At 45.0% G+C, this 26,134-nt stretch overlaps 1 protein-coding gene across 1 annotated transcript in view; it reads left to right on the forward strand.

Annotated features, from left to right (window-relative positions):
* LOC138351722 (angiopoietin-4-like) overlaps positions 1-26,134 on the forward strand; it is a 170,519-nt gene that overhangs the window by 64,240 nt on the left and 80,145 nt on the right. Inside the window, exon 4 of the mRNA XM_069303746.1 lies at positions 3,102-3,148. Coding sequence (XP_069159847.1) covers positions 3,102-3,148 — 47 coding nt within the window. The remainder of the gene's footprint in view (positions 1-3,101; positions 3,149-26,134) is intronic.

A 26,134-nucleotide genomic window follows, 5' to 3' on the forward strand; every position in this document is an offset into this window, starting at 1 on the left:
CTTGTTAGAAGGTGTTACAACTTGTTAGAAGGTGTTACAACTTGTTATAAGGTGTTACAACTTTTTTGAAGGTGGTACAACTTATTAGAAGATGTTACAACTTGTTAGAAGGTATTACAATATAATATAAAGTGTTACAACATGTTAGAAGGTGTTACAACTTGTTAGAAGGTGTTACAACTTGTTAGAAGGAGTTACAACTTGTTAGAAGGTGTTACAACATGTTAGAAGTTGTTACAACTTGTTAGAAGATGTTACAACTTGTTAGAAGATGTTACAACTTGTTAGAAGGAGTTACAACTTGTTAGAAGGAGTTACAACTTGTTAGAAGGTGTTACAACATGTTAGAAGTTGTTACAACTTGTTAGAAGATGTTACAACTTGTTAGAAGGTGTTACAACTTGTTAGAAGGAGTTACAACTTGTTAGAAGGTGTTACAATATAATATAAAGTGTTACAACATGTTAGAAGGAGTTACAACTTGTTTGAAGGTGGTACAAAGTGTTAGAAGGTGTTACAACATGTTAGAAGGTGTTACAACTTGTTAGAAGGTGTTACAACATGTTAGAAAGTGTTACAACTTGTTAGAAGGTGTTACAACTTGTTAGAAAGTGTTGCAACTTGTTAGAAGGTGTTAGAAAGTGTTACAATGTGGTAGAAAGTGATACAATATGTTAGAAGATGTTACAACGTGTTAGACGGTGTTCCAACTTGTTAGAAGGTGTTGTAACTTGTTAGAAGGTGTTACAACGTGTTAGAAACTGTTGCAACTTGTTAGAAGTTGGTACAACATTTTAGAAGGTGTTACAACATGTTAGAAGGTGTTAAAACGTGTTAGAAGGTGTTACAACTTGTTAGAAGGTGTTACAGCTTGTTAGACAGTTGTTACAACATGCTAGAAGGTGTTATAACATGTCAGATAGTTGTTACAACTTGTTAGAAGCTGTTACAACATGTTAGACAGTTGTTACAACATGTTAGAAGGTGTTACAACATGTTAGAAGCGGTTACAACATGTTAGACAGTTGTTACAACATGTTAGAAGCTGTTACAACATGTTAGAAGGTGTTACAACATGTTAGAAGGTGTTACAACTACTTAGAACGTTGCAGCATCGACGTAGTTTCGTCGTGTGTTTCGGGATATAAACCCAAGGAATCGCATACCCGCTGAAGCTGTATACGACAAAACTGTTTAATCTTAAAATCCAGCTTGAAAAAAAATCATCAGGACAAACGTGGACCCACTGATAAGCCACTGGCTTTCTATACTCATCAAGACTACTAGAGTGTTAGTTACCCCCAGGTAATTTCAGGTACACGACTTGTGCTCCACAGAGTATAATCCAAGATAATTAATAGGAGCTAGTGTGGCAGCGTGTAGACTGTAGACTCCCTTTTGAACTCCTCCTAAGGTTTCACCCCCGCATCACCCACCCAACGCCAGTCTGTACACTGCCAGTAGTGTAAATTAGGACTACGACCGTCCACGCCATCTGAGCAGATGAGCCAGTTGTGGCCACCTGCCCAGGTAAGGGATCTGGTCATAGTACTAAGGGGGTGTGGGAGGACCCCCCCCCCCCACGTGCCTGTGCGTAGTCATCTGGAAGGATTTGCGGTTGTCAATGATGATAGGGGGATGTGAGGATAGGGGGAGTATGTGTAGCAGGTGTGCAGCAGGTGTGCAGCTCATTCTCTGCCTTACCAACTCTACTTCATCATTCAACTTTGCCTTCCTTCTTCTTGGTTTGTGTGTTTACTCTCCAATATGCAGTAATTTAAATTCCCCCATCACAAAATTTATTAAGTTTAACTTTTACCAGACAGTATCTTTCATCATTCCTTTACTAAAATTATTCCTCACAGGTGAAAATAGACAAGTTTAGCTTCATTCAACAGTTTCTTAACTGCATTATGCTTCATTCGACTTTCAAAATACTCAACTACATCATCGTTACTTTATTTCTAAGCCCTTGTGTTAAATAAACAGTCTTTGTCTAGCCTATCAATATCTTTGGGAAACTTGCCAGGGGTGATCACTTGTATTGAATCACTTGTACCCAGAGACAGCTGGGACTTGCTTAACCGTCTCAAGTGAACAGCTTCTCAAACAAGATTAACATTAATCTTCGTCAACCTTTAAAATCTTGTTATCTTGCAGGTGCAAATTGGGGGAATCTTTTACTAACAATATCTACATATGACAAATAGTATTTTCCTAATTCAATCAAGGTGGGGTTTAATGTTCTACACATATTTCTAATGTCTCTCAGATGTTCACATTCTCTCAGGTAGTGGTCAAGACGGTCTCCATCACTCTCACCACAGATTCTGCAACTCAGCTGTTCAACTGTTGTTTCCATTCCAAATCTCCTTGGATATTTGTATCCAAGACGAATTCTCGCTATTATTAATTCTCTCCTGCGGCCACCTCCTCTTCGTTCATAATGATTGGTATTGCCAGCTGCAACTATGATGTATCAGCATACAGATTCACTGATTTGTTATTCTACTCTCCTTTCCTCAGTAACCTTGTTGCGGTGATGTTGCCTGATAATGCCTCTAATTTGTAGAAGAGTCTTGGGTGTGTAGTATTCAATATGGTCTCCTTCAGTGCCTTCAGCAGCCAGCACATCTGCACGTTCTTTTCCACAGATTCCAACATGGGAGGGGATCCACAGAAATTTGACAAATCTTCCCTGATTTCTTAGTTCTCTCACAGCTCATTTGATTTCAGCGACTAACGCAAGATTTTTTGCCCGATTTTTACAAAGGTTTTAATTCTCGGGCAGAAAATCTTGCGATAGTTGCTGAAATCCAGAGAACTGAGAGAGTTTCTCACAAGAAATCAAGAGAGCTGAGTCACTCAAAGCAAGTGAAACAGTTTTCGTGATTCAGCATGTCATACAAAATGGTGTGCGGGGCCTGGACTCAACCAGGAGGACTTTATCCGTGATGTGGGCTTAATCTCAACAGATTAACATGCTTGGTTCTGGAGAGTTTTATGTAGTTGCTGGACATCTCCCACATTATGTGGGTGATGTCCAGGCCTTTACTTGGTGAAATGTTGAGGTGTTTTATGAGTTGTGATCTCTCCCACAGGGAGGGACGGCTGGTGTCTGCCTGGTGTGACATGACTACTGACGGAGGTGAGTAATCTCTCCCACAGGGAGGGACGGCCGGTGTCTGCCTGGTGTGACATGACTACTGACGGAGGTGAGTAATCTCTCCCACAGGGAGGGACGGCCAGTGTCTGCCTGGTGTAACATGACTACTGACGGAGATCAGCTGTCTCTCCTGCTGCAGTCGTAATGGAGGTATTATTAGTTGTAGTGATGGTGACAGTTACCACTTTAGGGAATTTTTTGTGGGAAAAACTTCCTACCAGTAAGTCAAATCAACTGACCACAACATGAAACTAATAAATTATTATAACTATGCTGGTTGAACAACTTTGTCTGGTTTTAGATAATCATTACCGTGTAGAGTGTAATATGTTCTGTATCCGGCAACTATTACCATCCAGAGTGCAATATGTTCTGTATCCGGCAACCATTACCATCCAGAGTGCAATATGTTCTGTATCCGGCAACCATTACCATCCAGAGTGCAATATGTTCTGTATCCGGCAACCATTACCATCCAGAGTGCATTATGTTCTGTATCCGGCAACCATTACCATCCAGAGTGCAATATGTTCTGTATCCGGTACCATTACCTTTCAGAGTGCAATATGTTCTGTATCCGGCAACCATTACCATCCAGAGTGCAATATGTTCTGTATCCGGCAACCATTACCATCCACAGTACAATATGTTCTGTATCCGGCAACCATTACCATCCAGAGTGCATTATGTTCTGTATCCGGCAACCATTACCATCCACAGTGCAATATGTTCTGTATCCGGCAACCATTACCATCCACAGTGCAATATGTTCTGTATCCGGCAACCATTACCATCCAGAGTGCAATATGTTCTGTATCCGGCAACCATTACCATCCAGAGTGCAATGTGTTCTGTATCCGGCAACCATTACCATCCAGAGTGCATTATGTTCTGTATCCGGCAACCATTACCATCCAGAGTGCAATATGTTCTGTATCCGGCAACCATTACCATCCAGAGTGCAATATGTTCTGTATCCGGCAACCATTACCATCCAGAGTGCAATATGTTCTGTATCCGGCAACCATTACCATCCAGAGTGCAATATGTTCTGTATCCGGCAACCATTACCATCCAGAGTGCAATATGTTCTGTATCCGGCAACCATTACCATTCAGAGTGCAATATGTTCTGTATCCGGCAACCATTACCATCCAGAGTGCAATATGTTCTGCATAAGAACATATGAATGGTTGTCGAGGGCACTTGGTGTCAATTGCCGACTAGACAAATATTGCAAATCAAATGCATTATCTTTCATAGATAACTGGGAACACTTCTAGGGAAGAAATGACATGTATGCTCAGGATGGGGTGTGAAAGTTTTTTTTTTCTCTTGTATCGTGATATTCTTGTACTATGTCCGTCAACTTTAAACTGACTCTTGATGGATCTCCTGAGGAAGGACTTGCTTAGCTAACATGCTAAGTGTAGTAAGCAGTTAATTCCCTACGTTAGAGACCATAGAACAATTGACTAGGCGCAAGTAAAAGCCGAGACCTCAAAATTTCCATTCTTGCGAAATTCCAAGTATGGAATTTCCCTCACTTTGGCCGTCGACCTTCGAAAATCGCTGGAGCGAATCTAACACGTAGGTCACTGGTTCTCACAATGTAATTTTTGTTGTGTGATGCTATGAATTCAGCCCAAATCTCATGAAGCAGTCTCAAATGAACAGCAATAATAATTTCAGGCAACATAGCAGAACATAATGTAAATCAGTAAAATGTGTGGAGTGTAACGAAAAGACAGTGTTCAACATAACAACACCGTTTATTCAACAAAACTAACTACTACAACAATGAAGAATATCAATGATGTTAGTTAAAAGCCTTCCTGTGACACCTTTACGAAAGCTAGACACCAGCCACGAGTATGACTACAGGTTCCTTCCTGCAATCGTGTTGTGCTACATAAATTAACTAATTTGAACATATTGAGTGATCACAGAGAAATCAATCAATGCTCTCTGCTACTCTGCGCTGCCTCCCTCAATCTTCACTGTTAAACGGCTACTACTCGCTTTAACTACTTCCACGAATGTGCTATAATGGCCATTGTAACATATTTGGAATGTATATGACCTATGCTCTCCAACGAGCCTAATCACGGGATGTTTCGAGTAAGGGTTACCAAATCCAGTCCGAGTGCACGGCTATTCACGTGCCCTGTGCACAGCGAGCTTCACGTGACCATACACTAGTAGGAGGTTTAGCTGGTGTAAACTCATTCTCTGACTAATGGTTCATCAATCAAAGGCTGGGGTTGTTACTGTTGCGAACTCGTTGGAACCTGTGGTTGGAGGGGTTTGTCTGGGTTTAAACTGTTAGTAGATATTGGTATGGGAATTGACATGGAGAAATGAGGTAATGAAAGTATGTGTTTGGGGGGGGGGGAAACAAATTGGCAAAATGATCACTGAAAAAGAAGGGCCTCAAAATAACAATACACTCAGGGTATATTACACGAACAGTAGGAGTCTTAGAAATAAAATAAACAATTTAAATGCTATTGTCTGCACAGAAAAAATAGATATTATTGCACTTACAGAAACATGGATGAATGTAGAAAATAGAGATCTATTAGCTAAATAACAAATAAACGGATTTAAACATTTTCACACAGATAGATATATTAGACGAGGAGGGAGATTAGCCATATATGTTAGGGAAAAATTGAAATGTAGCCCCAAAGAAGGAATCAAAACTGAGCCACACACAGAAACTATCTGCCTAGAATTAAAGGAAAAAGATAAAAATCTTATGATAGGATTTAAATACAAGCCATCAAACTTAGACAGAATGGAAGCAAAGCAACTATGGCATGAAATATCTAGAGCAACTACGTCAAACAATACACGTGTCATGGGTGACTTTAATTTTAGTGGAATAAACTGGATTAACAGAACGGAATAATGAAGCAGAAGATTTTCTAGAATTAATTGACGATTGCTTTCATAAGCAACACATTAAGGAACCAACATGGGAAATAATATTTTAGATTTAGTGTTAACTAACAGGGAAACACGAATTAATGAAATCGAAATAGGGAGGAGTGGGGAGGAGCAGGCAGGCAGGAAGGTCCAGGAAGGCTTGCAGGCCCAGGAGAGTAAGGTAGGCCTAGGAGGCTGCTGAGGAGGAGGTAGGCTGTGGACGACTTTGTAGTCGTCCACAGTGTCGACGACTACAGTGTGTGTAGGCTGTGTTTCTTTGAACAGCGATCACAAAGAAATCAGATTTAGTATAAAATGGAATAGATTTGTAGGGGAAAATTTTGTTATAGGTGCCAGATTTTCGAAAAGCTGATTTTAATGGTCTAAGGAATTTTTTGGGTGAAATAGATTGGAACGTCCTGGGCATTGGGGGTGGGCCGGTCTTGGAGTGAAACGTGTACCCAGCGATGGGTAATGTAAAAAGGAGTTTTGTTGTGGATTCAAAATATAACTTATTATAAAATATTCTAAGCAAAGCACAGAAACTTAGTATATCATAAAAATTGAAAAGATTGAATAATAATGACCCGAAATGAATAACAAAATATCTAAAGAACCTTATAGGTGGAAAGAAAGCGTGGTACAAAAGGTTTATGAATGGGGAAGTCAGTTCAGAACAACAATTCGTACAACTGGTTAGAAATATTAAGAAAGAGATAAGGAGGGCAAAAAACTAAGAAGTTCCCATAGCAGGGTTAAGCAAACAAAAATCCTAAAAATTTTTTTTAGTTATTTCAAACTAAGATTAGAGAAAGGATAGGTCTATTAAAACTCGATAAGGGTCAGATAACTGATAATGACGCAGATATGAGTAGTATTTTTAATAAATATTTTATCTTTGTATTTACTAAAGAGGAACTTAACATTATCCCTTCAGCCAAACAAGTCAACACCACCCCACAATACCCTCCACCACCCCTCACTACCCTCAACCAACCCGCAGTACCCTCCACCACCCCACACTACCGTCCACCAGCCCACACTTCCCTCCACCACCCCACACTACCCTCCACCAACCCACACTACCCTCCAACACCTCCACACTACCCTCCACCATCCCACTCTACCCTCCACCACCCCACTCTACCCTCCAACACACCACTCTACCCTCCACCACCCCACACTACCCTCCACCACTCAACACTACCCTCCACCACCCCACACTACCCTCCACCATTCCACACTACCCTCCACCACCTCCACACTACCCTCTACCACCCCACACTACCCTCCACCATGCCACTCTACCCTCCACCACCCCAAACTACCCTCCACCACCCCACACTGCCCTCCACCACCCCACACTACCCTCCACCACCCCACACTACCCTCCACCACCCCACACTACCCTCCACCACCCCACACTACCCTCCACCACCCCACACTACCCTCCACCACCTCCACACTACCCTCCACCACCCCACACTACCCTCCACCACCCCACACTACCCTCCACAACCCCACACTACCCTCCACCACCCCAAACTACCCTCCACCACCCCACACTGCCCTCCACCACCCCACACTACCCTCCACCACCCCACACTACCCTCCACCACCTCCACACTACCCTCCACCACCCCACACTACCCTCCACCACCCCACACTACCCTCCACCACCTCCACACTACCCTCCACCACCCCACAACACCCTCCACCACCCCATACTACCCTCCAACACCCCACACTACCCTCCACCACCCCACACTACCCTCCACCACCTCCACACTACCCTCCACCACCCCACACTACCCTCCACCACCCCACACTACTCTCCACCACCTCCACACTACCCTCCACCACCCCACAACACCCTCCACCACCCCATACTACCCTCCAACACCCCACACTACCCTCCACCACCCCGCACTACCCTCCACCACCCCACACTACCCTCTACCACTCCACAACACCCTCCACCACCCCACACTACCCTCCACAACCCCACACTACCCTCCACCACCCCAAACTACCCTCCACCACCCCACACTACCCTCCACCACCCCACACTACCCTCCACCACCCCACACTACCCTCCACCACCCCACACTACCCTCCACCACCTCCACACTACCCTCCACCACCCCACAACACCCTCCACCACCCCACACTACCCTCCACCACCCCACACTACCCTCCACCACCCCACACTACCCTCCACCACCTCCACACTACCCTCCACCACCCCACACTACCCTCCACCACCCCACACTACCCTCCACCACCTCCACACTACCCTCCACCACCCCACACTACCCTCCACCACCCCACACTACCCTCCACCACCCCACAACACCCTCCACCACCCCACACTACCCTCCACCACCCCACACTACCTTCCACCACCCCACACTACCCTCCACCACCCCACACTACCCTCCACCACCCCACACTACCCTCCACCACCCCAAACTACCCTCCACCACCCCACACTACCCTCCACCACCCCACACTACCCTCCACAACCCCACACTACCCTCCACCACCCTGTAACACTGTAAAAGTGTTTGGTTTAGGTTAATACATACATAGAGTACATGAGTCACAGACAAGGATCTGAGAGGCGCCAGTTGTCTGCCTGAGATCTCACACCTCAAAGCGTTAATGACCTCAAGTGACCTGAGGTCAGATCATGAGAATTTCACCTTGCTTCCGCTAAGCTGATAATTGTAGTCTGGTAGCCTTCAAACATGCCGACGTTTAAGGAGTGGCTTGGTAGTGCCGGAGGCTATCTATTTGTGGGCGGAGTTAGCTACTAGGTTCCCCAATATAAACTCGGAGAGCTATCGAGCATTGAGCATTAACGAGACAGAACAGCACACGAGCCAGCAGAGAGAGAAGACAGCCCTACCAGGGAGGCTGTCGGCCGGCAGGGCGGGAGTCTCTGTCAACTACAGACCCCCCCCCCCCTCTCTATTCAACTTAGACTCAGTCCTCGGTGAGTGAACATTAAGGTGACTTGGTCGTGTTTACATATGTTGTGTGATGATCAGGGGCAGTCAAGTTGTAGGGTTCTCGAATTCTTGGATGATGACTCACTTTGAATATTATTCGTTAACATTTTAATTGGATTGCTTAAGTTATGATACTTATCATGAAAAATATAATTGTTGAATTTATTATTTAAATGGTCTTTCACTGTGTTCCTTAGAGTTTTGAGTTGAGGTGAGAAAGCCTCTGTGATTACTGGTTTCATGATTTAATGAGTACATGTTTGGAGTTGATACATGGTAATAACATCTTTTGAGAATATTTTGATACAGGCAAGTTCCATTCCTTGTCTTGTATGTAATGATCATGAATGGATGGTGGCAGCATTTCTACGTCTACTTTCTACTCTTCTACGTCTACTTTCTACTCTTCTACTTCTACCTATCTACACCTCTCCCTCCACCCTTCTCTAAACTCTCACTTTCAACTAATGACCCTCCTCGCTCCTCCCACCTCTCTGCCTCTCACCCCAAACCCTCACTAATTACTTCACTATTCATTTCTTTCCTTTCGTTTTCTCTTATACGTTTGGGGCAATGATTTTGTATTCTAGAGTTCTCTCTAGAGTTTCGGGTAGCTGATCCAGTTACGGCTCCTTGTAGTCTTAGCACCTAGGTAGTTAAATACCTAGGTTTACAAGGTGTTGAACGAGAGAGGTTGCCTTAGGAACTCTGGAGGGTGCTCTAGAATAGTTAGCTAACTGGGGACGGGATAACGGACTAGAGAGAGCTGTTTCCCCCGGCTTCGTTAGTTAACTGGGGGGTGGAATAATGGACAAGATAGAGCTATATTCCCCACCCCCCGTTACAATGTTGGCAGCGGTGTTGAACAATGTTGTAGGTAGTTGGTGTTCTTTTAACATTGTTCAGTCCCACGTGTCCTTTTGCCGCTCAGGCGCTATCAGGGAGATCTTGACAGGTGTTTATTCGCGATTTAGCGAGCTTTGTTCAGGTTAGGAGATAGTGATTCTCTGGTGTTGTGTTTAGTGATTTTGTGAGTTTTGTGGTATTCAGGGAATGTTCACCAGAACTTGCGTGTGTAGTGATTTATGTTAGTAATAAGATTTGGTGATTTGGGGAACTTAGCGGTGTTGGTAGTGCAGGTCAGCTGAGTGTGACAGGTGACCTCGCATGTCCCACGGGGACACCCAGCCACCGCTGGTCTCCAGGTCAGTGGGGAGTGGCAGGTGTAGTTTTTAAGTAGTGGTTCTGCTCAGATTATTGCGATCGACTGTTTACTCCATTTGAACGCAATAACCCGAGGTGTACTGGTTTTGTACAGCATGCTAGGGGGAGGCTTAGTATGTCAGTAGACTTCACGTTGGGGACGCTCGACGTTAGATAGTCTGGTCACAGGGGTGGCAACAGTTTGGAGTTGTTGACCGGCGGAGATGCTAGGGAGACACTCTGGGTCACGTAGGTGGCTGTAGGTTAAGGGTCGGAGTAACGTTTAATTATGTACTTAAGATTAGGAACGGTACAGTTAAGTTAGGCTAGCGTTTTGTCTATTAGTGTTGATTTTTTTTTTGTGTGACAAGTTAAAAGTAGTGATGACCTTATTCTCTCTTCTCTAACTTTACTCTGTTACTGTTTTATGTTCCACCAAGTCAATATCATTCAGAGTTAATTGGATTATTAAAATTTAAGTGTAGTTGTTGCCAGGAGGAGAGCTTATAATTGGACTGTGTGAACCCTATACAAACTACAGGGTCACACAAACAGCATGGAACACGGGTATTGTCGCCTTTCTGTTCATCCACAGGTGGGAGCCAGAGGAGAGGCGCGACGCATATACAAAAGAGGGAGACGACTGCTGTGTACCACACTCACGGGCGTTTATCACCACCTCGACGACCAGCCCCCCTACCTGGAGGTCATGGCTCCACCACTACCACCACCCCAGGGGACCCCAAGATGCAGCCCTCTCGGTCAGTCAACATTGGTCTACCCAGTGGACCCCAGGACGGACGGACCCCAGTGGACCCCAGGTCGTTCTGCAGACGACCCCAGACGACCCAGTAAAGATGGAAGAGGAGCAACAACGACTCCAGTCTGTCCCACCAACATCGGTCTACCCAGGATGGACCCCAGGACGGACGGACCCCAATGGACCCCAGGTCGCTTGTCAAAGACCCATGGGAGGAGGAAGAGAGAAGAAAGAAGAGAGAAGAAAGAAGAGAGAAGAGAGAAGAAAGAAGAGAGAAGAGAGAAGAAAGAAGAGAGAAGAAGGAAGAGAGAAGAAAGAAGAGAGAAGAAAGAAGAAGAAGATAAGACAAGCTGAGTGAGACACGATGCCTAGTGTCCCTCGCTGGTGTCAGCATCATTGCATGGAGCGTAATTGCAAGACAGGATCGTTTGCCTTGACTGGCCGCCCCTCCTGCAAGCAGGTAGCTCTGTTGAGTGATTCTTCCTGTGTCATGCAGACTTGATGTGGCTGTCAGAAGTAGCTCTCTGAAGGAGGCGTGCTGGAGCAACAGGGAGGAAGAAGAGTAGGATGGGATTTCTACTGTTGGCAACTATATGAAGGTCTCGAAACTTGTAGTCCCTATAGCTGTGAAGAACCCCAATATACGTCTCTCATGGTGACTGACGTAGGGCCAATTACAGATCAGCTGGGACAACCGAATTCCACGGTCCTGTGCGCAGTTCAAGTAGTAACGGCTTTCGGGTTGACCAAGGGTTGTTGTGCGTTAACGACGGAGAAGCGACGGAGGCAGTTGTGTTGAAGAAATGTGGTACAGGATTATCTACAAGACCAAGCAGTGACGTCGCCCAGCCAGAGACAATGGACGTCTGTCTACATATTTCATTTTTAGAGTAGGATGATGTATATTTGTTTAGCTAGGATGTATTCTTTTCGTTAATAAAGTTGTCGCACACAGCTAGCTTGCTTTAGCAGTGTTGCAAAAACTTTATTTTCGGGGAGAAGGGGAGATGTAACACTGTAAAAGTGTTTGGTTTAGGTTAATACATACATAGAGTACATGAGTCACAGACAAGGATCTGAGAGGCGCCAGTTGTCTGCCTGAGATCTCACACCTCAAAGCGTTAATGACCTCAAGTGACCTGAGGTCAGATCATGAGAATTTCACCTTGCTTCCGCTAAGCTGATAATTGTAGTCTGGTAGCCTTCAAACATGCCGACGTTTAAGGAGTGGCTTGGTAGTGCCGGAGGCTATCTATTTGTGGGCGGAGTTAGCTACTAGGTTCCCCAATATAAACTCGGAGAGCTATCGAGCATTGAGCATTAACGAGACAGAACAGCACACGAGCCAGCAGAGAGAGAAGACAGCCCTACCAGGGAGGCTGTCGGCCGGCAGGGCGGGAGTCTCTGTCAACTACAGACCCCCCCCCTCTCTATTCAACTTAGACTCAGTCCTCGGTGAGTGAACATTAAGGTGACTTGGTCGTGTTTACATATGTTGTGTGATGATCAGGGGCAGTCAAGTTGTAGGGTTCTCGAATTCTTGGATGATGACTCACTTTGAATATTATTCGTTAACATTTTAATTGGATTGCTTAAGTTATGATACTTATCATGAAAAATATAATTGTTGAATTTATTATTTAAATGGTCTTTCACTGTGTTCCTTAGAGTTTTGAGTTGAGGTGAGAAAGCCTCTGTGATTACTGGTTTCATGATTTAATGAGTACATGTTTGGAGTTGATACATGGTAATAACATCTTTTGAGAATATTTTGATACAGGCAAGTTCCATTCCTTGTCTTGTATGTAATGATCATGAATGGATGGTGGCAGCATTTCTACGTCTACTTTCTACTCTTCTACGTCTACTTTCTACTCTTCTACTTCTACCTATCTACACCTCTCCCTCCACCCTTCTCTAAACTCTCACTTTCAACTAATGACCCTCCTCGCTCCTCCCACCTCTCTGCCTCTCACCCCAAACCCTCACTAATTACTTCACTATTCATTTCTTTCCTTTCGTTTTCTCTTATACGTTTGGGGCAATGATTTTGTATTCTAGAGTTCTCTCTAGAGTTTCGGGTAGCTGATCCAGTTACGGCTCCTTGTAGTCTTAGCACCTAGGTAGTTAAATACCTAGGTTTACAAGGTGTTGAACGAGAGAGGTTGCCTTAGGAACTCTGGAGGGTGCTCTAGAATAGTTAGCTAACTGGGGACGGGATAACGGACTAGAGAGAGCTGTTTCCCCCGGCTTCGTTAGTTAACTGGGGGGTGGAATAATGGACAAGATAGAGCTATTTCCCCCACCCCCCGTTACAACCCCACACTACCCTCCACCACCCCACAACACCCTCCACCACCCCACACTACCCTCCACCACCCCACAACACCCTCCACCACCCCACTCTACCCTCCACCACCCCACACTGCCCTCCACCACCCCACACTACCCTCCACCACCCCACACTACCCTCCACCACCCCAAACTACCCTCCACCACCCCATACTACTCTCCACCACCCCACACTACTCTCCACCACCCCACACTACCCTCCACCACCCCACACTACCCTCCACCACCCCACACTACCCTCCACCACCCCAAACTACCCACCAGCAACCCACACCTCCCTCCACTACCCCACACCATCCCATACTACCCTCAACCGCCTCCACACTACCCCCCAACACCCCACACAACCCTGCACCACCCCACACTACCCTCCACCAAATGACACTACCCTCCACCACCCTACACTACCCTCCACCACCCCACAACACCCTCCACCACCCCACACTACCCTCCACCACCCCAAACTACCCACCAGCAACCCACACCTCCCTCCACTACCCCACACCATCCCATACTACCCTCAACCGCCTCCACACTACCCCCCAACACCCCACACAACCCTGCACCACCCCACACTACCCTCCACCAAATGACACTACCCTCCACCACCCCACACTACCCTTCACCACCCCATTCTACTCTCCACCACCCCACACTACCCACCATAACCTCACACTACCCTCCACCACCCCACACTACCCTCCACCACCCCAAACTACCCACCAACAACCCACACCTCCCTCCACCACCCGACACTACCCTCCACCACCCCACACTACCCTCCACCACCCCAAACTACCCACCAGCAACCCACACCTCCCTCCACTACCCCACACTACCCTCCACCACCCCACACTACCCACCACCACCCCACACTTCCCTCCACCACTTATCTCTACCCACCACCACCCCACACTACCCTCCACCACCCCACACTACCCTCCACCACCCCACACTACCCTCCACCACCCCACATTACCCCCCACCACCCCACACTACCCTCCAACACACGACACTACCCACCACCACCCCACACTACCCTCCACCACCCCACATTAACCCCCACCACCCCACACTACCCTCCAACACACCACACTACCCACCACCACCCCACACTACCCTCCACCACCCCACATTACCCCCACCACCCCACACTACCCTCCACATCCCCACACTACCCTCCACCAACCCACACTACCCTCCACCATCCCATACTACCCTCCACCACCTCACACTACCCTCTGCCACCCCACACTACCCTCCTCCATCCCACACTACCCTCCACAATCCCACACTACCCTCCACCACCTCCCCACTACTCTCCACCACCCCACACTTCCCTCCACTGTCCCACACTACCCTCCACCACCTCACACTACCCTCCACCACCCCACAACACCCTCTACCACCCCACACTACCCTCCACCACGATACTCTACCCTCCACCACCACTAACTACCCTCCACCACCCCACGCTACCCTCCACCATCCCACACTTCCCTCCTCCACCCCACACTACCCTCCACCACCCCACACTACCCTCCACCACCCTACACTACCCTCCACCACCCCACACTACCCTCCACCACCCCACACTACCCTCTAACTCCCCACACTACCCTCCACCACCCCACACTACCCTCCACCACCCTACACTACCCTCCACCACCCCACACTACCCTCCACCACCCCACACTACCCTCCACCACCCCACACTACCCTCTAACTCCCCACACTACCCTGCACCACCCCAACACTATCCTCCACCACTTATATATCTTTACTCCACCACCCCGCACTCCCCTCCACCACTTATCTCTACCCTCCACTACTTATCTCTACCCTCCACCACCCCACACTACCCTCCACCACCTCATACTACCCTCCCCCAACCCACACTACCCTCCACCACTTATCTCTACCCTCAACCAACCCACACTACCCTCAACCACATAAAAGGTTGATGCATAAGCTAGAGAAACAGGCAGGAGTAACTGGTAGGGCGCTCCAGTGCATAAGGGAGTACCTAAATAATAGGAAGCACAGAGTTACAGTGAGGGGTGAGACCTCAGACTGGCGTGAAGTCACCAGTGGAGTCCCACAGGGCTCTGTACTTGGACCTATCCTGTTTCTGATATACGTAAATGATCTCCCAGAGGGTATAGACTCATTCCTCTCTATGTTTTCTGACGACGCCAAAATTATGAGAAGGATTAAGACAGAGGAGGACAGCTTGAGGCTTCAAGAAGACCTGGACAAGCTGCAGGAATGGTCGAACAAATGGCTGTTAGAGTTTAATCCAAGCAAATGTAATGTAATGAAGATAGGGGTAGGAAGCAGGAGACCAGATACAAGGTATCACTTGGGAGATGAAATACTTCAAGAGTCCGAGAGAGAAAGACCTGGGGGTTGATATCACGCCAGACCTGTCGCCTGATGCTCATATCAAGAGGATAACAGCAGCAGCATATGCCAGGTTGGCTAACATAAGAACGGCCTTTAGAAACTTGTGTAAGGAATCTTTCAGAACATTATATACCACATATGTCAGACCAATCCTGGAGTATGCGGCACCAGCATGGAGTCCATATCTAGTCAAGCATAAGACTAAAATGAAAAGGGTTCAAAGGTTTGCCACCAGACTAGTACCCGAGCTAAGAGGTATGAGCTACGAGGAGAGACTACGGGAATTAAACCTCACTTCGTTGGAAGACAGAAGAGTTAGGGGGGACATAATCACCACATTCAAGATCCTCAAGGGAATTGACAGGGTTGATAAAGACAGGCTGTTTAACACAAGGGGCACACGCACTAGGGGACACAGGTGGAAACTGAGTGCCCAAATGAGCCACAGAGATATTAGAAAGAACTTTTTTAGTGTCAGAGTGGTTGACAAATGGAATGCATTAGGAAGTGATGTGGTGGAGGCTGACTCCATACACAGTTTCAAGTGTAGATATGATAGAGCTCAATAGGCTCAGGAACCTGTACACCTGTTGATTGACAGTTGAGAGGCGGGACCAAAGAGCCAGAGCTCAACCCCCGCAAGCACAACTAGGTGAGTACAACTAGGTGAGTACACTTCCCTCCATCACCCCACACTACCCTACACCACTTATCTCTACCCTCCACCACCCCACATTACCCTCCACAACCCCACACTTCCCTCCATTACCCCACACTACCCTCCACCACTTATATCTACCCTCCACCACCCCACATTACCCTCCACAACCCCACACTACCCTCCACGACTTATCTCTACCCTCCACCACCCCATATTCCCCTCCACCACTTATCTCTACCCTCCACCATCCCACACTACCCTTCACCACCTCATACTACCCTTCCCCAACCCACACTACCCTCCCCAACCCACACTACCCTCCACCACCCCACACTACCCTCCACCACCCCACACTACCCTCCACCACCCTACACTACCCTCCACCACCCCACACTACCCTCTACCACCCCACACAACCCTCCACCACCCCACATTACCCTCCACCACCCCACACTACCCTCCACCACCCCACACGACCCTCCACCACTCCACACTACCCTCCACCATCCCACACTACCCTCCACTACCCCACACTACCCTCCGCCACACCACATTACCCTCCTCCACCCCACACTACCCTCCACCACCCCACACTACGCTCCACCACCCCACACTACCCTCTACCACCCCACACAACCCTCCACCATCCCTCACTACCCTCCACCACCCCTCACTACCCTCTACCATCCCACACTACCCTCAACCACCCCACACTACCCTCCATAACCCAATATATATACTCTATATATAAACAATATATTCTCTCGTGATTTTGTTCAGTTTGGGGTTTTAAGAAAAAACATCATACCAATGTTATATCACAGAAAACGAGTTTTTCAATAACTCATGTATTTGTCTTATAATATGGAAATGCATTCATATAATAGATAACAATATGAATAGCAAAATTTCTGTGAATCCCCTATCATGTTGGAATCTGTGGAAATGAATGTGCAAATGTGCTGGCTGCTGAAGGAAACCACATTGTATTCATTTTGGATACAAATGTAGATGGAGATTCAAAATGGAAACAATTATAGTTGAACATGCAGAGGAGTTTAAGAATCTGTGGTGAGAGTGATGGACACAGCCTTGACAACTATACTTCAGAAAATGTAAACATCTAAGAGTCAATAGAAATATGTGTAGAATAATAAACCCTACATGATTTGAGTTAGGGAAAACACCATTTATCATATAGATACTGTTCTTAAGGATTCTCCCATTTTGCACCCGCAAGATAACATATAAGATTTTAAGGGTTGACGAATGTTAATCTTCTTGTTTAATAAACTGTGCACTTGAGACATAGTTAATAAGAACACACCAATATATAAGACAACAAAACGTTTTCAGATTCTTCACAACAATTTCCAGCAACTTTTACAATTTATATAAATTATTTTAGGGAATAGTACATAAATTTAATATTTAAACATGATATTAGTGTTTAGTGGAATGCATAAGGAGTCAAAATGTGTTAAAAAAAACGATTTTTAGAAAATTTGGACAATTACTTTTTTTCTGATCATAGAATAACTAAATGTATTTTAAAGGTTTCATTCAGTCATTAAATATAATTCACAATTTACTAATGAATTTTACAAAAAACACCATAAATTTAATATTTAAACATGTAAAAACTATTTGCAATACATTAGGAACAAAATAGTTGTAGAAAAACAATTTATTATAAAACCTATGTGTTTGGATTTTTGGATTAAAAGTTTCTCAAAGGCTCTCCTGCACCATTCTCAATGCAAGTCATTCCTACACCTATGGGAAGAGATAGATGAACGTTTTCTATTCGATTTGTGTTTGCTGGGATTGCGCCTTCAGCCTGAAGTCTCCAAAGGAATTTGTTGACTTACTAGGGGAAACACAGGCAGCAGGGATAAGAGCCTCCTTGGATGTAGAATCACTGTTTACCAACGTACCTGTGGATGAAACAATCGGGATGATAGCGGACAAAGAGTATCGTGATCTGGCCTGTATTCCTCTTGACATACCAGAAAACATTCTAAGGAAACTACTCCAAGCTTGTACTAAAAATGCACCCTTCTTGAGCCCAGACGGGCACATGTATAAGCAAGTAGATGGGGTAGCCATGGGTTCTCCCTTAGGTGTCCTGTTTGCGAACTTCTACATGGGTACCATCGAACAGAAGGTCTTAGTAGAAATGAACTTGAAACCGGCCATATACTGCAGGTATGGTGACGACATTTTTACACAGGTACCTGATGTCAGACATCTGCAGGAGCTAAAAGACGCATTTGAGCGGAATTCTGTGTTGCGTTTCACTTACGAGATGGAGAAGGATGGGAAGCTGCCTTTTCTAGATGTAACAGTCATGGAAAGGAGCGGTTTCCACACTGCAGTCTACACTAATTAAACAAACATAGGAATGTGCTCAATGCCAACAGTGACTGCCCAGACAGGTACAAGAGGAGTGTTGTTAGCGCTTATGTCGACCGTGCTCTCAGCCACAGCTCAGGATGGAAGCTAATCGATGAAGAACTCTGTAGGGTAAGGCAGGTCCTAGTCAACAACAGCTTCTCCAATGGTTTCCTTGAAGACATCATAAGAAGGAAGGTGAAACGCCATGCAACCTCTGAAGAGAACACTAACACAACACCTTTACCCCCTATTAAACTATTTTACAGGAACTTCTTTTCCACAGCTCATAAAACGGAGGAAAGGGTCCTGAAAGATATTGTTGATAGGAACGTTATCCCTACAGACAAAAATCAGAAGATACAATTGACGATTTACTATAAAACCAGAAAAACGGCCAACCTACTCATGAGAAACTCTCCAGACACAAAGCAGAACGCTTTAAAAGAGACCAACGTCGTCTATGCCTTCAAATGCCCACTTGGGGACTGTAAGCCTCAAAGAACTCAGTATATAGGCAAGACAACAACATCTCTTTCCAGGCGATTAACGATGCATAAGCAACAGGGCTCCATTAAGGAACTTATAATCTCTTCCCACAACCAGACCATCACCAGAGAAATCTTAACAAATAACACAGAAATCATCAATAGATACAGCGATAGCAGGCGGCTTGATATCTGCGAGACACTACACATCAAGAAGTCAACACCAGCAATCAACAGCCAATTAATGCACAACTATATTCTACCCACTTCAAGACTCTGCACCAATATAGAAGCATCCAGAAATATGGGCCAATAGGCCCTTTGCAGTTACTTCCATTCTTCCCTTTAATTTCCCCCATTTATACCCATTGTTTCGTGTTCTGTCTTGTGTTGAAAGTTTTGTTCACCTGATTCAAAACTGTTGTAACATATCACCTCACCCAAATGCAGGTATATAAGATAAAAGCTGTTTAAATCACAGCATACTAGAACTCTGTTTAGTGTTTGCAGGTTATAGTTGTTATGTGTAAACGAAACTCTTTGAAAATGTAATAAGTTATTACGAAACGCGTTCAAGTGTCACATCAGACTAGAATTAAAAATGAATTTTGGAGAATTGATTTTTCAATTACCTTCGACAGTGAAAAGAAACATAAGAAATATTGAGAAAATTCGTGTTAGAATTATTAATCATACTTTTTCTGTCATATTTAATAACATATGTTTACAAGAAAGACTGCTACCAATATAAATATATATATATATATATATATATATATATATATATATATATATATATATATATATATATAAAATATATAAATATATATATATATATATATATATATATATATATATATATATATATATATATATATATATATATATATATATATATAAAATATATAAATATATATATATATGTATATATATTTATCTAACTTTATTTGAAAATGTCATTACACAAAAAAAGTTACAATATTGATTACATACAGGGTACAAGGCTGCTTGTCATAAGTTGAATAGCTCCTCCAGCTCCTCAGATGGCGGGCACGAACCATGGATGCAGTAAGCATTTCCTCTCTGGATTGCCACACTAAGGCGCTGAAAAAGAAAACTGGCAGCTCTGGGGTCTCTAGTTGTTTCGATTAGCTTAGACCCCAACTCCTTTAAAAAGCTAGCAGCACTTTTACCCCAGGCACCAAGCGCCTCTGAGGCAAAAATATGTATACCCCTTCTATAAAATATGTATATATATATATATATATATATATATATATATATATATATATATATATATATATATATATATATATATATATATATATTTTTTGGTAGCAGTCTTTCCTGTAGACATATATTATTAAATATGACCGAAAAAGTAAGATTAATAATTCTAATACGAATTTTCTCAATCTTTCGTACATTTCTTTTCACTGTTGGAGGTAATTCAAAAATCAATTCTCCAAAATTCATTTTTATTTCTAGTCTGACGCGACACTTGAGCGCGTTTCGTAAAACTTATTACATTTTCAAAGACTTTACACATACACAACTGAATAGAACTTACATATCTCCGATTTGTTTATATCTACATTTGAGTGAGGTGCATGGGGTGAGGTGGTATTTAATAGGGTATTAATTTCATCAACACAAGACAGAACACGAAACAATGGGTATTGAAATGGAAGTGATTGTAGAAAGCCTATTGGTCCATATTTCTTGATGCTTCTATATTGGAGCGGAGTCTTGAGGTGGGTAGAATATAGTTGTGCATTAATTGGCTGTTGATTGCTGGTGTTGACTTCTTAATGTGCAGTGCCTCGCAAACGTCAAGCCGTCTGCTATCGCTGTATCTATCGATGATTTCTGTGTTGTTTACTAGGATTTCTCTGGCGATGGTCAATCATTAGCCAGATACCCACACCCACGTACAGACTGGCGAAGCGCCTCAACGGCCTGCTGACTCCTTATGTTCCTTGCGCCTTCAGCCTGAAGTCTCCAAAGGAATTTGTTGACTTACTGCAGGGCACACGGGCCACAGGGATAAGAGCCTCGTTGGACGTAGAATCGCTGTTTACCAACATACCTGTGGACGAGACAATCGGGATGATAGCCGACAGAGTGTATCGTGATCCAGCCTGTACTCCTCTTGACATACCAGAAAATATTCTGAGGAAACTACTCCAAGCTTGTACTAAAGAGGCACCCTTCTTGAGCCCGGATGGGCACATGTATAAGCAAGTAGATGGGGTCGCCATGGGTTCTCCCCTAGGTGTCCTGTTTGCAAACTTCTACATGGGTACCATCGAGCAAAAGGTCTTAGTCGACATGAACTTGAAACCGGCCATATACTGCAGGTATGTTGACGACATTTTTACACAGGTACCTGATGTCAGACATCTGCAAGAGCTGAAGGAGGCATTTGAGCAGAGTTCCGTGCTGCGTTTCACTTACGAGAAGGAAAAGGATGGAAAGCTGCCCTTTCTAGATGTAACAGTCATGGAAAAGAGCGGAGGTTTCCACACTGCAGTCTACACTAAGGAAACAACCATAGGAATGTGCCTAAATGCCAACAGCGACTGCCCAGACAGGTACAAGAGGAGTGTTGTTAACGCATATGTCGACCGTGCTCTCAGCCACAGCTCAGAATGGAAGCAAGTCGACGAAGAACTCTGTAGGGTAAGGCAGGTCCTAGTCAACAACGGCTTCTCCAATGGTTTCGTCGAAGACATCATAAGAAGGAAAGTGAAACGCCATGCAACCTCTGAAGAGACAACACAACACCTATACCCCCTATTACACTATTTTACAGGAACTTCTTTTCCACAGCTCATAAAACGGAGGAAAGGGTCCTGAAAGATATTGTTAATAGAAACGTTATCCCTACAGACAAAAATCAGAGGATACAACTGACGATTTACTATAAAACCAGAAAAATGGCCAGCCTACTCATGAGAAACTCTCCAGACACAAAGCAGAACGCTTTAAAAGAGACCAACGTCGTCTATGCCTTCAAATGCCCACTTGGGGACTGTAAGCTCCAAAAAAAACAGCATATAGGCAAGACAACAACATCTCTTTCTAGGCGTTTAACGATGCATAAGCAACAGGGCTCCATTAAGGAACATATAATCTCTTCCCACAACCAATCCATCGCCAGAGAAATCCTAGTAAACAACACAGAAATCATCGATAGATACAGCGATAGCAGACGGCTTGACGTTTGCGAGGCACTGCACATTAAGAAGTAAACACCAGCAATCAACAGCCAATTAATGCACAACTATATTCTACCCACCTCAAGAATCCGCTCCAATATAGAAGCATCAAGAAATATGGACCAATAGGCTTTCTACAATCACTTCCATTTCAATACCCATTGTTTCGTGTTCTGTCTTGTGTTGATGAAATTAATACCCTATTATATACCACCTCACCCCATGCACCTCACTCAAATGTAGATATAAACAAATCGGAGATATGTAAGTTCTATTCAGTTGTGTATGTGTAAAGTATTTGAAAATGTAATAAGTTTTACGAAACGCGCTCAAGTGTCGCGTCAGACTAGAAATAAAAATGAATTTTGGAGAATTGATTTTTGAATTACCTCCAACAGTGAAAACAAATGTACGAAAGATTGAGAAAATTCGTGTTAGAATTAATAATCTTACTTTTCGGTCATATTTAATAATATATATATATATATATATATATATATATATATATATATATATATATATATATATATATATATATATATATATATATATATATATATATGAATGGGATTGGGTGGATATAAATAGGAGCCGCCTCGTATGGGCCAATAGGCCTTCTGCAGTTATCTTCATTCGTATATTCTTTTTAGTCCTAGCTTTGCTCAAGTCAAGGTACACAACATCACAAACCTTATCACTGTCAACTGCCTCAAATATGCTGGAATAAAATGATAGCAAATTTGGTAAACATGATCGGCAATCTGTAAAACCATGTTGTGAATCCTTTATTATTTATGCTTTTCAAGATGAGGACGAATGGTATTTACAATTATCGATTCAAGTAATTTTCCCACAATATACGTTAGGCTAATTGGCCGATAATTTGATGAAAGTGGTCTATCTCCTTGCTTGAAAATTGGAACCACATTAGGGACCTTCCAAGACTCTGGCACTCTGCCTGACTCTAATGATTTATTTAATATGGAAAAGCTCGCAAATCTCCTCTTTGCATTCCTTAATTCAATTCAATTCAATCCAATTCATTTCAATTGAATTAATTATACAGGTAAAAGTACATACATAGAAAATGAGCTGCAAACATAATGTTGGATTTATAGATAGAGCTAATAAATACAATACCTAAAGCCACTAATACGCACAGCGTTTCGGGCAAAAATGCCCTGGCAAACACTTCGTCTGGCCCAGGGGATTTGTTTGGCTTGAGTGTCACTGTTTGTTTAATATCATCCTCCCTGGTATCTGCTAAATTAGTCAACCTGTCTTCTTCCCCACCCACATAGACTTGGTGACACTACCAGCGCCACCATGGTGACACTACCAGCACCACTATCACCCACCATGGGGAACACTGGTGACACTACCAGCAGCACTATCACCCACCATGGTGACACTACCAGCACCACTATCACCCACCATGGGAAACACTGGTGACACTACCAGCACCACTATCACCCACCATGGGGAACACTGGTGACACTACCAGCACCACTATCACCCACCATGGTGACACTACCAGCACCACTATCACCCACCATGGGAAACACTGGTGACACTACCAGCACCACTATCACCCACCATGGTGACACTACCAGCACCACTATCACCCACCATGGTGACACTTCCAGCACCACTATCACCCACCATGGTGACACTACCAGCACCACTATCACCCACCATGGTGACACTACCAGTACCACTATCACCCACCATGGTGACACTACCAGCACCACTATCACCCACCATGGGAAACACTGGTGACACTACCAGCACCACTATCACCTACCATGGTGACACTACCAGTACCACTATCACCCACCATGGTGACACTACCAGCACCACTATCACCCACCATGGTGACACTACCAGCACCACTATCACCCACCATGGTGACACTACCAGCACCACTATCACCCACCATGGTGACACTACCAGCACCACTATCACCCATCATGGTGACACTACCAGCACCACTATCACCCACCATGGTGACACTACCAGCACCACTATCACCCACCATGGGAAACACTGGTGACACTACCAGCACCACTATCACCCACCATGGTGACACTACCAGCACCACTATCACCCACCATGGTGACACTACCAGCACCACTATCACCCACCATGGTGACACTACCAGCACCACTATCACCCACCATGGTGACACTACCAGCACCACTATCACCCACCATGGGAAACACTGGTGACACTACCAGCACCACTATCACCCATCATGGTGACACTACCAGCACCACTATCACCCATCATGGTGACACTACCAGCACCACTATCACCCACCATGGTGACACTACCAGTACCACTATCACCCACCATGGTGACACTACCAGCACCACTATCACCCACCATGGGAAACACTGGTGACACTACCAGCACCACTATCACCCACCATGGTGACACTACCAGCACCACTATCACCCACCATGGTGACACTACCAGCACCACTATCACCCACCATGGTGACACTACCAGCACCACTATCACCCACCATGGTGACACTACCAGCACCACTATCACCCACCATGGTGACACTACCAGCACCACTATCACCCACCATGGTGACACTACCAGCACCACTATCACCCACCATGGGAAACACTGGTGACACTACCAGCACCACTATCACCCACCATGGTGACACTACCAGCACCACTATCACCCACCATGGTGACACTTCCAGCACCACTATCACCCACCATGGTGACACTACCAGCACCACTATCACCCACCATGGTGACACTACCAGCACCACTATCACCCACCATGGTGACACTACCAGTACCACTATCACCCACCATGGTGACACTACCAGCACCACTATCACCCACCATGGTGACACTACCAGCACCACTATCATCCACCATGGTGACACTACCAGTACCACTATCACCCACCATGGTGACACTACCAGCACCACTATCACCCACCATGGTGACACTACCAGCACCACTATCACCCACCATGGTGACACTACCAGCACCACTATCACCCATCATGGTGACACTACCAGCACCACTATCACCCACCATGGTGACACTACCAGCACCACTATCACCCACCATGGTGACACTACCAGTACCACTATCACCCACCATGGTGACACTACCAGCACCACTATCACCCACCATGGTGACACTACCAGCACCACTATCATCCACCATGGTGACACTACCAGTACCACTATCACCCACCATGGTGACACTACCAGCACCACTATCACCCACCATGGTGACACTACCAGTACCACTATCACCCACCATGGTGACACTACCAGTACCACTATCACCCACCATGGTGACACTACCAGCACCACTATCACCCACCATGGTGACACTACCAGTACCACTATCACCCACCATGGTGACACTACCAGCACCACTATCACCCACCATGGTGACACTACCAGCACCACTATCACCCACCATGGTGACACTACCAGCACCACTATCATCCACCATGGTGACACTACCAGTACCACTATCACCCACCATGGTGACAC

The sequence above is a fragment of the Procambarus clarkii genome, chromosome 50 (genome assembly GCF_040958095.1).
Source record: "Procambarus clarkii isolate CNS0578487 chromosome 50, FALCON_Pclarkii_2.0, whole genome shotgun sequence".
NCBI classification, from domain to species: Eukaryota; Metazoa; Arthropoda; class Malacostraca; order Decapoda; family Cambaridae; genus Procambarus; species Procambarus clarkii.